The sequence below is a fragment of the Arabidopsis lyrata genome (assembly GCF_000004255.2).
Source record: "Arabidopsis lyrata subsp. lyrata unplaced genomic scaffold ARALYscaffold_2, whole genome shotgun sequence".
In the NCBI taxonomy this organism is placed as follows: domain Eukaryota; kingdom Viridiplantae; phylum Streptophyta; class Magnoliopsida; order Brassicales; family Brassicaceae; genus Arabidopsis; species Arabidopsis lyrata.
Window position 1 is genome coordinate 3,241,667 of NW_003302554.1, and position 12,738 is coordinate 3,254,404.

The 12,738-nt window shown below is 32.8% G+C and overlaps 3 protein-coding genes across 5 annotated transcripts; all 3 read left to right on the plus strand.

The window, feature by feature from the left end:
* The first annotated feature begins 1,995 nt into the window (after positions 1-1,995).
* On the plus strand, positions 1,996-4,053 carry LOC9322694 (beta-glucosidase 3). Its single transcript, XM_021035072.1, is given in 13 exon segments — positions 1,996-2,071; positions 2,148-2,219; positions 2,301-2,388; positions 2,491-2,743; positions 2,828-2,917; positions 2,919-2,944; positions 3,042-3,064; positions 3,067-3,155; positions 3,158-3,266; positions 3,344-3,375; positions 3,438-3,549; positions 3,633-3,708; positions 3,768-4,053. Coding segments are annotated over 13 exon segments (1,317 nt in total). The 5' UTR covers positions 1,996-2,010.
* Positions 4,054-5,039: 986 nt separating this feature from the next.
* LOC9322695 (putative beta-glucosidase 5) lies at positions 5,040-7,755 on the plus strand. Of its 3 annotated transcripts, none has more exons than XM_021035576.1 (12): positions 5,040-5,193; positions 5,270-5,333; positions 5,464-5,513; positions 5,593-5,668; positions 5,758-5,917; positions 6,015-6,267; positions 6,350-6,465; positions 6,567-6,790; positions 6,892-6,917; positions 7,028-7,115; positions 7,206-7,287; positions 7,369-7,755. In XM_021035576.1, exons 1-12 carry the CDS (start codon positions 5,065-5,067, stop codon positions 7,601-7,603), a joined length of 1,503 nt encoding a protein of 500 aa, XP_020891235.1. In that variant the 5' UTR covers positions 5,040-5,064; the 3' UTR covers positions 7,604-7,755. The 3 variants fall into 3 exon arrangements, with proteins under 3 accessions (XP_020891235.1, XP_020891232.1, XP_020891234.1); XM_021035573.1 differs by having other exon boundaries at positions 5,043-5,193; positions 6,051-6,267; XM_021035575.1 differs by lacking the exon at positions 5,758-5,917 and having other exon boundaries at positions 5,043-5,193; positions 6,038-6,267.
* A 495-nt stretch (positions 7,756-8,250) lies between these two features.
* On the plus strand, positions 8,251-9,404 carry LOC9322696. Its single transcript, XM_021035897.1, has one exon. It carries the CDS (start codon positions 8,425-8,427, stop codon positions 9,208-9,210), a length of 786 nt encoding a protein of 261 aa, XP_020891556.1. The 5' UTR covers positions 8,251-8,424; the 3' UTR covers positions 9,211-9,404.
* Positions 9,405-12,738: the final 3,334 nt, after the last annotated feature.

Here is a 12,738-nt window from a genome sequence, read left to right on the forward strand (position 1 = left end):
TCATAAGATAACCAAACCAACATTTAAACCGGAATAAACCAAGACTCTAATACAAACTAGGAAAATAAATTCTTGGAAGTACCGCCACTCTCACTTTTAGCCAGTGAATTCCATTCTCAATAGTTTATTGTTCCAGAAAAAAAAGTGAAAGATTTATCGACTAATTTCCAAGAAAAAATGAGAAATAAATACTCCCTCCGTTTCGTTTTACTTGTCGTTTTAGAGTTAAAATTTTGTTTCATAATAGTAGTCGTTTTAGGTTTTCGATGCAAATGTTTGGTGAAAATTCTAGTTTTATCCCTACTGTTTTAATGATTCGGCGAATGATTTTTTTTTTATAAAATATATGAATTTTTTTATAAAATATATTAATAAAGGTTAAAACAAAAATGTTCCAGTCATTATCAATTCTAAGAAGGTATGTCAAAGTCTACCAACAATAATCATGCCATTTTCGTAATCAATGGATGATTTTGTTTGTTTAATTTATGTAAATTTTGGATGACATTTTAATATGACGACTTTTGCCTCTTTAATATTAGAGAAATTATGTAAAGTATACACTTTTTCTAAAAATAATTTGCAAAGTAGGTTGTTTTTTAGAAATGAGGAGAATAGACATTTTTTTCTTTCCTCTCTAATACAACTTTCTCTCTAATAGAGATTTTAGTAAATGACTTATATATCCTTTTGTTGTTTTGTTATGTAGCAAGATAAAGACAAAACTAATTTAAAGTCAAAATTATTGTTTTTTCTCTTTCTTCTTTTTACTTAAATACTTTTATTTTGTTTTGTTTTGTTAAAAATTCTTCATAAAAAATTACTACATAAATATATTAATCTTTAAAAATTTTAAGTGCATCTAAAAAGTCCAATTTGCTATATTTCGAATATACGTTACATTTTTTAATTTAATCTCAATCCGTCGGTGTACACAATAACATAAAAAGTGGTGTACAAATTGTAGTGTACGGCGATAATATAAAAATTAATGTATATTATTAATGTAAACGTGATATACAATATGTAGACAGTGTACAAGGTGGTGTACAAACGACAATTGATAGTGGTGTACACCTACATAATACGATGGTGTACGGAGATGATGTAAAATATGATGTACATAAAACGATGAGATAGTATGTCACACCATATACCACCTCGTATGTAGTCTACAATATCGCATACCCACCTATTTTGTACTTGTTCACCACATACAAAAAAAGAACCATTTTTGTCAAGTGATAATGTACAAAACAATATTTACACAATAGTGTACGAGATTGGTGTACAGAAGAGTGTACAAACGTTAGTGTACACTACGTAGAAATATACAAACATTATTTCAATTTAATGGTATACACTATACACCATCATATTCATTGGTGTACATGATGGTGTACACCATTATATTTAGTATAACCTATGGTTTATATTACTATCGTGTTTGTATTAATATTATGAACAATAATTACTTCAATTTACAAATATAAGACAAATCGATGTACTTAATGACTTGATGTACAAGTTAGTGTACAAAACTGTGTTTAAAATACTGGTGTACGAGAAATGCAGCATATCTGATGTTCTAGAGGGATTTGTCTTTGGATCTTCCACTTCTGCTTATCAGGTTTGGAATCAATTTCTTTTCTTGAATTTTGGAACAAAACTGAATCAAATGTTTGGTCTCTGGAAGTGGGAAGGAGCTGTTGCGGAAGACGGAAGGAAACCTAGTGTCTGGGACACATTTTGTCACTCACGTACGTAAGAGCTTTCATGTTTTAACATTAACTATTTTTAGTGTTTTGAACATATATTAATACTCTTTCTAAAATTGCAGAGTATAACCAAGGTAATAACGGAGATATAACATGTGATGGGTATCACAATCACAAATACAAGGTTCTTTCTCTTGTCTGCTAATTTACTCTCTTCTTGTTACATTATGAGTTTCTTATTTATCAAGCCTAAGTTCATTATGATGAATTTATACAGGAAGATGTGAAGTTGATGGTGGACACTAACTTAGATGCGTTCAGATTCTCCATGTCTTGGTCTAGGCTAATACCTAGTAAGTCTTCTTAAACATGCTCGCTTAGTGTTTACTTAAAGAGATCAAGTTTATGAGTTGTTAATTACCTCATTAGATAGAAAAGGCCCTGTTAACCAGAAGGGTCTACAATTCTACAAGAATCTCATCCAAGAATTAATAAACCATGGTAATGCCTCTCTTCATATCCACTCGATTTTTTTTGCGCGGTGTTATTATTAACTGGACTATAAGTAAAAACTTACTATAGGAATTGAACCATATGTTACACTGCACCACTTCGATCATCCCCAATATCTTGAGGACGAATATGGAGGATGGCTCAACCACACGATCGTGTATGTTATCATAAAGCGGCATTATATTACTTTCTTTTTACTGATTTTGTAGACAAAAATTGATGTGGGATATTAAAAACTCGTTGTTGTTTGCCATTGCAGCGAAGACTTTACTGCTTATGCAGATGTTTGCTTCAGAGAGTTTGGAAACCACGTCAAATTCTGGACCACGATCAACGAGGGCAATATATTCTCTATTGGAGGTTACAGCATTGGGGATTCACCGCCTGGTCGTTGTTCAAAACCAGACCAAAACTGCTTATCAGGGAACTCTTCCACTGAACCATATATTGTAGGCCACAATTTGTTGCTTGCGCACGCCTCTGTTTCAAGACTATATAAGCAAAAGTACAAGGTGTATATATTTTACATAACCCTTCTTGAATGTTTGAATTGATGACAAGAGAGCATCATACTATATATTATATACAATGTGCAGGATAGGCAGGGAGGTTCCGTTGGCTTTAGCATATTGACGATATGGTTTACTCCTTTTACAAGCTCCAAAGATGATGCCATTTCAACTCAAAAGAGCCAATGATTTCTTCAACGGCTGGTGAGTACTCAAGCACAAACTGTTCCAAACGATATGATTTTTCAAATTAGGCAACATGAAATGAAAAGAAAAACCAAATCTGCTCTTTAAAACTCAGGATGCTTGGTCCTCTTATATATGGATCTATCCAGATACAATGAAAAGAATCGTTGGAACAAGACTGCCCATTTTCTCGGAGGAAGAATCAGAACAAGTTAAAGGCTCATCTGACTATATATAGGAATCAATCACTATCTTGCAGCTTCTATCACAAACAGCAAACTGAAACCTTCTATTTCAGGAAACCCTGATTTCTTCTCAGACATGAACGTATTTTTGAGTTGTAGGAATCAAACTCAATCTAGCTATTTACTTTTTATCGCGATACTAACCATCTCTTCTTTGCTTTAATGATGGCCGGGACAGTCTTTGCGAATTTTTCATCTTCCGAGGTAAGAGTTTTGATGGCTACCAAATTCTTATGCAAAGGTTTTAGGGAAATAAATGTTCTTAGTTGTTTTGTTTTTGTTTGGATAAATATGATGTTGCTCCATGGGCTGTAGAAGCTGTCCTGGAGTATGTAAAGCAGAGCTATGGCAATCCTCCTGTCTACATTCTTGAGAATGGTCTCTCTCTCCCTCTCTTTTTCTCTACCTCTCTCTCTCTCTCGTATTATTCTTAGTCAGCTAAATTCTCTGCCAATGAATAGGTCGACCGATAAAGCAAGATTCGCAGCTGAAAGAGAAGGACACACCAAGGACTGAGTTCTTACAAGCTTACATTAGGTGAGTAAAGTTTCTTATTGCAAATTCTCATCACTTCTCTTGTCAGTGTAATAAAGAAGAAAAAATATTACTACTTGTAGGAATGGATCGGACAGGTGAGGCTACTTCGTATGGTCACTTATGGATTTATACGAGATTAACGGGGGATACGAGGTTGGTTATGGATTGTTTGCTGTCAATTTCAGTGATCCTCATCGCAAGAGATCTCCCAAACTCTCTGCTCATTGGTACTCTGATTTTCTCAAAGGAAAAAGCGCTTCTCTTGGTTCTCAAGGCATCACGGAATTGCAAATTAAAGTAACTTATCTTCTTCCTCCTAGTAGTGAATTGCATTATATGTTCTGATGAATTTGTTGTGTTTATGAGAAGCTTAATGAATAAAATTTTATCTTCTACTGCGTTTAGTTTTTAAGGTCTACTTAACAATATGACACTGATAACGAGTCCATAGGGATATGGTGGCTTGGGCAAAAAGGTTGCCTTGACCAAAGCCTGATCAAGTCCACAGCCCACAGGCCTGAATCTAGCTATGATACTCAGACTGAGATTAACACAATATTGGGGTTTCCAATTCAAAAGAGAGTTGTTATGTTTATGATATTCAAGTCAATAGCATGGAATTAACTTCCTAAAAGACAGTAAAACATTAATTAGTCTACAATATCTAAAAGTTATGATTTATGAATGTCTATAGATAAGTTGACATTGATTTTAGTTCAGAAAAATGGATGATCAATCTACAACCCCACGGAAACTTTGAATTAAGGCTCAACCACACAAAGTTTTTTTGGACCTTTTTTATAAAGAACCACATGAAATGAAACTTTCCAATCTCTAAGCACACCAGATTTAATAACCATTCTCAAACCAGTTGTTAGTGTTTTTTTTTTTTTTTTTTTTTTGTAACAGTTGTTAGTGTTTAATTTAAACGATTTCCTTTTAATGAAGTTATTATTAATTTCTAAGCACACCAGATATTGCATTTGAATGAGTTTGGCTGAGGAGGTTTCCAGAATGATATTTGTTCAATCTTCTTGCGCTTGCTTCCATTCAAAGTTTCAGTTTTAAGATTCATATATAATAGGTTTCAACGTGAAAATTATATAATACCAATTCTCTTCATGCAAATATAATTTTTTCATACTATATTTCTACAACTCACAATCATTGATAACCGAAGTGCTTCTTATTTCCAAGTGGACTGAAACAGTACAAAATCCCAATAATGTATGACGAATGAAAAATCTCTATATTTATTTATTTCAACACGTGTTCCACACTTCTACAATAAATACAGTGGACCATTTACTTTTGTTTCTTCGTCACACAAATATTATCTCTTGCGGTAGATTAGAAATGGAACAGATTTTTGCTCTGTTTACCATTTTTCTGGCTTTTGCTTTCTCCGGGAGGTGCAGCGACGTTTTCAGCAGATCTGATTTCCCCGATGGATTCCTCTTCGGAGCCGGCACTTCTGCTTATCAGGTTTGGAATCAATTTCTAAGCTTCTTCTTTTCTTTTGAAATTTTTGAACCAAATGTTTGGTCTCTGCAACTGCAAGTGGGAAGGAGCTGCTGCGGAAGACGGAAGGAAACCTAGCGTGTGGGACACTCTTTGTCACTCTCGTAAGCTTCCATTTTAACATTAACTATTATTAGTATGTTTGATCAAATATATTAAGAAACAGAGATTGGTTGTTACTTCGAATTTATGCTTCTGATCAATATCGTTTGATTCTTGTTTCTAACATTGCAGGTAACATAGGTAACGGAGATATAGCATGTGATGGGTATCACAAGTACAAGGTTCTTTCTCTTCTCTGCTTTACTCTCTCCTTGTGACTACTACATTTTTTTCAAGCCTGAGTTCATTGTGAGTTTTTAGGAAGATGTGAAGATGATGGTGGACACTGGCTTAGATGCTTTTAGATTCTCCATCTCTTGGTCTAGGATAATACCTAGTAAGTCTTCTTAAACACGCTAGGTCTTTATGCCGGTTTTGTTCTACTTGAACGGGTCAAGTTTATTATTAGCTCTTATCTCTCATTAGATGGAAGAGGCTCTGTTAACCAAAAGGGTCTACAGTTCTACAAGAACCTCATCCAAGAATTAATATCCCATGGAATTGAACCACATGTTACACTGTATCACTACGATCATCCTCAACATCTTGAGGATGAATATGGAGGATGGGTCAACAATATGATGATGTAGGCTAAGAAAAAGAATCATTACTTAAAATCTCTTTTACAGATTTTCTAGAACAATATGATGTGAAATTAAACTTGGTGTTATTTGGCATTGTAGCAAAGACTTCACTGCTTATGCAGATGTTTGTTTCAGGGAGTTTGGGAACTATGTCAAATTTTGGACTACGATTAACGAGGCTAATGTATTCACTATTGGAGGTTATAACGATGGGGATACACCGCCTGGTCGTTGTTCTTTACCGGGCAAAAACTGCTTGTTAGGGAACTCTTCTACTGAAACATATACGGTGGGCCATAACTTACTGCTTGCGCACGCCTCTGCTTCAAGACTATATAAGGAAAAGTACAAGGTATAAGAAGTGCTTATGCATGAATATATATTTTACAAACTCTTCTTAAATGTGTGAGTAACATACTATATACAATGTGCAGGATAAGCAGGGAGGTTCCATAGGCTTTGGCTTATATTTAATGGGGTTTACTCCTTCTACAAGCTCCAAAGATGATGCTATTGCAACTCAAAGAGCTAAAGATTTCTATTTCGGCTGGTGAGTCAGGCACAAATGGTTCCAAAAGTTTATCAGATTGGTGAACTTATCGAGAGGTTTTAAGCTGAAAAGAAAAAACGAATGTGCTGTTTAAAACTCAGGTTCCTTGGACCTCTTATATATGGAGACTATCCTGATACAATGAAAAGAACCGTTGGATCAAGACTGCCAGTTTTCTTAGAGGAAGAGTCAGAGCGAGTTAAAGGCTCATCTGACTTCATAGGAATCAATCAATATTTTGCGGCTTCGGTCACAAACATCAAATTCAAACCTTCTCTTCCTAGAAACCCGGATTTCTACTCAGACATGGGCGCTTATGTGACTTGTATGAACCAAACTCAATCTTTTGAATAACAAGAAAAAAAAAAAAAAAAACTCTTTGGAGCTTGCTAATTTGTTATTGCTAATTGTTTTACTGGTTAGAAGACCTTGGGAATTTTTCAGTTATAGAGGTAAGAGTTTTAATGTTACCAAATTCAGATGCAAAACATTTTAAGTCTTTAAACAGATAAGTGTTACTAATCTATCTTTTTCTTTGTTGTTTTGTTTTTGTTTGGACAAGTATGCTGTTGCTCCATGGACTATGGAAGCTGTCCTGGAGTATATAAAGCAGAGCTATAACAATCCTCCTGTCTACATTCTTGAGAATGGTCACACTCTTGAATCTTCTCTGATTTCTCTCTCTCTGTTTATGTTTTTGTCTTAGTCTACTCAGTTCTCTTGATATTGCCAACAAATAGGTACACCGATGACACAACAGAAGGATACACATAGGGTGGAATACATGCATGCTTACATAGGTGGTGTTCTCAAATCCATAAGGTAAGTAAAGTTTCTTATTGACTCTTCTCTTCATCTCTCTTGTTAGTGTAATAAAGAAAAAAAGGACATTGTTACATGTAGGAATGGATCAGACACGAGAGGCTACTTTGTATGGTCATTTATGGATTTATTCGAGCTTATAGGGCGGTACGATTATGGTTATGGATTATACTCTGTCAATTTTAGCGATCCTCGTCGCAAGAGATCTCCTAGACTCTCTGCTCATTGGTACTCAGATTTTCTCAAGGGAAAAACCCCTTTTCTTGATTCCCAAGGCATCAAGGAATTGCAGAGCAACTTCTCTCCTTCCTCTTAGACTTCTAGTAGTGTGATGAATCAACTCCTTATGTTCTACTGAATTTAGTCTGCTTGTCATGAGAGTCACCTCTTTTTTTCTTTCTATAATTTCTAAACTAGTTTGGTGACTACAAGAAATAAGTTGATTTTACTCAAAAAAAAAAAAAAAAACAGCCCTAAAGTCTTTTTGGGCTTGTGGCCCTCATAATCAATAGAGAATAGAGAACATTAATGTGTTACCAAAGGGAAATGATGAGAAATTCCAAAAAATAATCACATTAATTTATCTTGTTTCTATCCCGTTTTGTTATGTTGATAACTTGGGATAATTTGTTCTTTAGCAAAAAAAGAAATTTATACTTCAAAATTTGAGAAATAACTTTATTTTTACCAAAAAAAAAAAAACAAATGGAGAAACAAGGATCAAATTTTCAAATATCAAATATTTCTCTTTTTTCCAAAATTTCTTATTAATAAATTTGATTTTGAAATTTGAGAATAATTTATAGTTAAAGATAATTACATAATTAATAAATAATTAATAATTACATAATTAATAACTTTTTTGTCGAAGATAATTACATAATTAATAAACAATAACAGAATTATCCCTCTATTTAATCAGTTAGCAAAAAAAAAAAATCTACAAATACGAGCTTCTTATATAAATTGCGTTAATCTATAAATATTTGTCATAGATTACTTCACAGAGAAAAAAAAAAGGTTGGCTTCCTTCTCTCTTTCTTGGTGTGTAAGTTCATTGTTTCTCTGTTTCTTCTCTTCCGTTTTGCTAACTTGCTAATTTTGTGATAATCTTTATGAATTATTTTTTCAGGAAACATGGCTCAAGTGTGTCACACATGTAGACATGTAAAAGCCGTGATCCGTTGTGTTACAGAAACTCTTAACTACTGCCTTACATGTGACTACTTGCACCATTGTAATAACTTACATGCAGGACACGTACGTTACCAACTTTGCGATAACTGCACGATAAATCCATCTATACTTCTCTGTTACGAAGACGGGAAGGCTCTTTGTCAATCTTGTTATTCAACACATTACAATTGTGCCCCTAATGGCCATCACATTCAAATCGTCAGACGCATACAATACCCTAACAACAATACTCAACACCATGATCATGCACATATGCCTCATGTGGTTGACCATAACAATAATAATAATCGTCAGCAGCATCATCAGGAGCATGTGCAACATGAGGGTGGTCACCAGCAGAGAAGAGCAGGGATGTTTGAGAGGAGCTGCCATGGGGATAACAATTGCGAGAGATGGATGTTTGCAATGGGATGTGAGTTGTGCTTAGCTTCGAGTTCAAATGCTGTTGTTTATTGTTCTGCACACAACAAGCTTCTATGCGATGATTGCGACCGGATGACTCACATTCAAGAGGCCACGGTACCGCCGCATTCAAGGTGTAAGCTTTGCGTAAACTGCAAGAGACCTTCTAGCAAATTTCTCATTGGCGGCTATCATTTTAATTTCCCACGGGTTCATCCTCCGGCGGCCGAGGAGATTCCAGCGTCGCCCCCTAGAGAACTCCCTCAACAAGATATTAATGGATTTCAAGATGATGATGATGACTTTTCTTGGTTTGGTATGTGAATAGTAATCGTGTTCTTTAGCTTTTATTTTATTTTATTTATGTGTTTTGTTTAGAGTTTTCGTGGGGGTTTAATTCTAGGTGTATTATCGCTTTTAGATAGGCGATACGAGTGATTAAACCTACAAGGAACACAATTAAGTGCTGTGTATGGACATGAAATCTTTCCTTATATGCAACTTTTTATTTATGGAAACTTTCTATTTCTCATCTAGAAAGAAATCCTAAATAAACGTGTACTTTAGGGTTTTGGAATATTTCCTTATGAAGGGGTTCCCTATTTTGGTAACTTTCTATTTTGGGAAACTTGCTATTTTAGAGAACCTTTTATTTTGGGAAACTTGCTATTTTACAAAACTTTCTATTTCTGGAAACTTTCCTTATATGGAACTTTCTATTTATGAGAAACTTGATCTTAAACCGTGACTTAGGGTTTATTAAACCGGTTTAACCTAGGATTTAGGGTTTTGGTTTACTTTCGGTTTAACCTAGGATTTATATTAAAATATTCAATCTATCATGTCATTAAATATCTTTCTATTCACTAACTTCTCAATTAATTCTCCAATCATAAATCAAATCATATGTGCCAATTTTCATGCAAATTTTATCTTATCAAACTTTAATTGGATCATGTACATAAAGCATAATAAATAAATAGCACTTATCTTAATTGGAGAACTGAAACAGAGACCCGAGATCTGATACGGAGATTGGAAAACGTTATGTCTCTTAGCTGGTTGGGTCCTCCTACAAAATCTCAATATATATAATCCTGATTCCTGAGAAACTCAAAATTTTGCTCATGGAAACATGGCTATTGCATTAGTAAAAAAAAAATAGGGTTTCTGTAATATACTGCATAAAATAGTTCAGAATCAATAACATATAATCCGTGCATAAATCGTACAAAAATATAGACAGGATTGATAATAAATAATCCGTGCAAAATTTGTGCAAAATTTGTGCAAATCTGCAGACAGAATTGACAACAGATAATCTGTGCAAAATTCGTGCAGAAATATAGAAAAAATTGATAACATATAATCCGTGCAAAATTCGTGCAAAACTACAGACAGAATTGAAAACAAATAATCCGTGCAAAATTCGTGCAAAAATACAGACAAAATTGATAACATATAATCTGTGCAAAATTCGTGCAAAACTACAGACAGAATAGATAACAGATCATCTGTGCAAAATTCGTGCAGGAATACAGACAGAATTGATAACAGATAATCCGTGCAAAATTCGTGCAGAAACAAATATGAACAGAAAACTTATCTCGATAGAGTTTAGAATTTTGTTTTACAGAGACGGCTAGGGTTTTGGTTTTGGTTTTTGTGAGAGAGATTTAGGGTTTCGGGATTTTTAACTTTCAGGGTGAGAGGCTATCGTGCTGATAACGTGTTGTGAACTATTCATCTCATTAATAGAATAAAGGATATATATACAAGAACAATAGCAGGATACAGAGAATAAGGTAAAATCCTAATGTGCCATGGGCCGGTTATGGAGTCCATCCATATGGTTTATAACATTATCTACATTGTTTTGAATTTTATTTTTCAGCCGAACTATTTCTAAGAACGATGCACTAGTTGTAAAAACGTATATTTTTTTTTAATATAATTTAACATTAGATTCAAAAAATAATAATAATAATAATAATCAGTTGGATTGAATATGTTACCAGAAAATAAAATTTCAAAACTAACTTCAATTTGTTCGGGATGGAAGATATATATGATCTTCCAATGAGATAACTAGAAACTATCTAGAAAACGTAATTACAGAAAAAACATTAGAAAATAAATTGATAAATGATAAGAACACAATTCTTTTTGATAAACAATCGATGCTTAAGGGGTTTATAGAAATTACAGTAAATTCTACGTTGCGATTTTAATTTTATTTAAGAAAGTCAAGGACTAACTCCAATATTTCCAACTAGTAAATGCAATGGAATCAAATCACAAAGATCTTGCATTTTTTGGTATTTGAAGAACGTGAACAAAGGAATCGATCGAGATCATAGATCTATTATGGGTGATATTTACAACCAAAACAATGTCATCGTGTGGGGGATAGAAATAATATGGTTTGTGATGTAACTGATGGATCGCAACCTTTTGATTTTCAGAAAACGTATTGGAGTTTCATAAAAGAGATGATAGCTAAATAAGAAGATCAAATTAGACTAAAGATGAAGTCGAAGACAAGACGATCAAAGAAAATAACAGATCGATAAATCTGTTAGCGTATAAGATTTACCTATGAAATGAAGCATTGCGTAATTTTTCTTTTTCGATTATTTCGTTAATCTTAAGTATTGGTTGTATGGATAATAGAGCTTTCACATGTATGCTCATTGATTAATCTGTAATCTTTTAATAATGTTAATAAAAAAGATGTTAAAAATATGCATATTCTCCACGTTTTGTTAATTAAATTTAATTCAAATATTATTTAAGAACTTTAGATTTTAATCTTTAAATAGAAGTAAAAGTATACAAATACTGACAACTGTCCGTCTAATTATTTCAATAAGCGAAGATTATAGAATAACTAGATAAGGACCCGTCCAATGGACGGGTTTATTTTTTTAAAAAATTAAAATCAAATTTAACAAAAAATTAATTAACAACGTTGTAAGTACAAATTTTCTTTCAAAAGTAAAAACAATATTTACTTTTTCACTGTTGCCTTGTTTCTTTAACCACTAAAATTATTAATTCAAATTATTTCGAATGAAAGATATATCACATAACAATAATTCATGGTATACTTATACGTAGAACAAAAATTAAAAATATTCATCATAAAGTTGGTGAATAAAACCAAAGTGCTGTTTAATTAGACACGTAAAAAATATAAAGATGATAAATCGACTAAATTCTTTAGTCTTCCAAGCTAACGTTGCGGGTTCGGTTCCTATATACTCGATTGCAATAACTTTATGATCAATCAATAAAAATTAATAAATTCAAAAAATTATAAGCACGATGATATATGAATCTTATATAATTCAAATATGAACATAGAAATTGAAATAAACAATTTTGAAATAGCATAATTAAATTCAAAATCTCTATACTATTAAAAGAGAAGTACAAATGAAAATGGGTCGGGTTAAAATCAAAAAGTTGACCCGAAATTCTGAAATCGGATCTTTGAATTTTTTTTGGAATATAAATTCGAATTAATAATGAAAAATCGAAATAAAATCAAATATTTATGGAAATCAAATAAAATCTTATTGTACTTATGGTAACTAATAATAAAAGCATATTCCGAACAATATTATACATTAATTAAGTATAATAAATTTGTTCATATATTTTTGGGACTAATTCCATAACAATCAACGTTTTTGTCATTAATTTCGCTCATTTTAGCCAATTATCATTAATTGAAAGATATTTTATTTGCTTCTAAAGATTTCTAGAAAATTTATCACAAATAACCCATCTGTTTTATAAATTAAATTGATATTTTTATTTTGGTCGTGTAAATTAAATAAATATTTT